Genomic DNA, 2,401 nt, shown 5'->3' with positions numbered 1-2,401 from the left:
AAAATTCAATTGAATTCTTTGGGAGGTAAAATACCGAGATTTATGAGTTTTTCCAAAAACCGATTCTTCCGGTGCCTCCCAAAAAAATACCTGGTATGGAGAAGGGCGTGGAAGGTAGCTGCTGGAATTACAAAGCGCTTTGAGTAACACCAAATAGAACATTAAGAGAAAAATTAGATACAAGGTTAATCACAAGTGAGTTACATGTGTAACAATTCAATCTATCTTTATGTTATTCTGATGTTACCGAGCTAGACCTTAATCTTGGCGGCTTCCATCCCCCAGATATAATACAAGTAGGAAACGTGCATCACTCTTGATACAGATAGTCTCAACTAGTTACTTTACACTACTTCACTATGCATGTCATTCACTCGGATGTTCACGAATGCCTCCACCTCGGCTATTAGTGGAAGCTCCGTGCCAAAAGTTCATTCAATAAAATAAAGAAGAGACGGTTGTTTAAAAGTATATGTTGCACGCCCAAATGTTAAAAGCCCGAAGGTTGCAGAACATCAACCATCTCTGGGTTACAAAACCGAAGAAACGAGACTGAATTAGATAACCCAGTTGATGTTCCTTGGGGCTTGGGCCAATATATAAAGAACATGGATCAACCAATATATCCACACAAATGCACAATCACAAATTGCAGATTTGCAAGCAACGTGAGTACCTCACAGACATGGCTAACTTGAAGAAGTTATTAGCTATGTTTCCTCTTATGATGATCTTGTCACAGCTTCGCGTCCATGGTGTCTCCGTGTCCGTGAGCAGCAGCGCGAACGTTACTACAGAGGCCAAACATCTTCGTGGAAGGTGCCACATCAGTGGCTTCCTGCATGGCAAATCCGGTGACTACAACAGGGATCACGGCTCGGTGTGCTGTAAAGACGGTCACCACTACCCGCAATTCAGGTGCTCGCCCCCGGTGTCGGCCGACGCGCCGGCGATCCTAACTCTGAACAGCTTCGCACGAGGTGGAGACGGCGGCGGCAAATCGTTCTGCGATAACCGCTTCCACAAGGACACCGAGCTGGTGGTGGCGCTGTCAACGGGGTGGTTGCGCCTAGACGGCAAGCGCAAGTGCAACAAGATGATCCGCATCAACGGGAACGGGCGTGCCGTGTTGGCCAAGGTCGTAGACGAGTGCGACTCGGTGTACGGCTGCGACGCCGAGCACAACTTCGAGCCACCGTGCCCATACAATGACGTAGACGCGTCACCTGCCGTGTGGAGGGCGCTGGGGCTCAAGGAGGAGATTGGAGTGTTCAAGATCACTTGGTCTGATGTGTGAGCGATGCCATGAAAACCTTGCATTAAGCTATGTACACGCAGACATGCGGAAACGTAGATGTGTGCGTTGTTCTCTTGGTGGTCGAGTTGCTGCTAATTAAAATAAGCCACCACTCGCTTGTATTTGATATTTTCACAACTTTATTTATTTGTCCCGTCTCGGTGCTATATTTACGATTCACATGTATATGATATTTTTGTTTATTTATGTATTTACGTTGTTTCGGTGCTATATGTATTATTTATGTGGATTTAATATTTTTGAGATTTATGTATTTCCCAGTTTGGGTACAGTATGAAATGAAATTGGCAAATACATCAATTTTTAGTTCAGCAAGACCTTGCATATATGACTGAGTACACACGCACTACCATATGTGATGTTATGTTGGTCATAGATATCTATTTTACTATTTATACACAAAAACATTGAATTATTCGGGCGGTAAAACTCGATGATTTTTGAGTTGTCCCTACAATCGGTTCTTTCAGCGCCTCCTGGAAAGATACACCAGTATTGAGAAAAAAGAGAACCCTAAACGATGTGGATGGAGCTGGTGAAATTAAAAAGCGCTTTGAGTACCACGAAACAACAAATTGCCAGTGAATATACAGAGGGAAACTCTAGTGCGTTACATTTGTAATAATTTAATCCAGTGGTGTATTACTTTGATGTTGCCGAGCTACATTTTAATCTTGGCGGATTCCATCCCATACATAATATAAGAAATTTGCAAACATATGTCACTCATACGGATAGTGTAACCTAGTTAGTTAGTTGCACTGCCTTCACGTGAATTTCATTCACTCGGTTATTCACAAATGACTATTAATGGAAGCTCCATGCCAAATTTCCATTCACTGAAACAAAGAAGGCGGCTGTTTAAAAATATTTGTTGCACGCCCAATTGTTATAAGCGCGAAGGTTGCAGAACACCAACCATCTGTTGGTTGCAAAACCAAAGAAAGAGACTGAATTAGAGCAAAAGAAAGTCAAATTTATTGTAAAAAAAAGTTCCAAACTTTTGTGACTTATTATTATCATTTATACTTTCTATGTGAGGTGTATATACACCCAGGAACTAAAGGGTATTTCCCACCAGGG

The 2,401-nt window shown here is 42.5% G+C and overlaps 1 protein-coding gene across 1 annotated transcript; it reads left to right on the top strand.

Annotated features, from left to right (window-relative positions):
- The first annotated feature begins 685 nt into the window (after nt 1-685).
- On the top strand, nt 686-1,297 carry LOC119343320 (putative ripening-related protein 4). The gene has a single exon (XM_037614344.1). It carries the CDS (start codon nt 686-688, stop codon nt 1,295-1,297), a length of 612 nt encoding a protein of 203 aa, XP_037470241.1.
- Nucleotides 1,298-2,401: the final 1,104 nt, after the last annotated feature.

This window comes from Triticum dicoccoides, unplaced genomic scaffold (assembly GCF_002162155.2).
Source record: "Triticum dicoccoides isolate Atlit2015 ecotype Zavitan unplaced genomic scaffold, WEW_v2.0 scaffold122907, whole genome shotgun sequence".
In the NCBI taxonomy this organism is placed as follows: domain Eukaryota; kingdom Viridiplantae; phylum Streptophyta; class Magnoliopsida; order Poales; family Poaceae; genus Triticum; species Triticum dicoccoides.
This window is presented reverse-complemented; position numbering and strand designations above follow the sequence as displayed.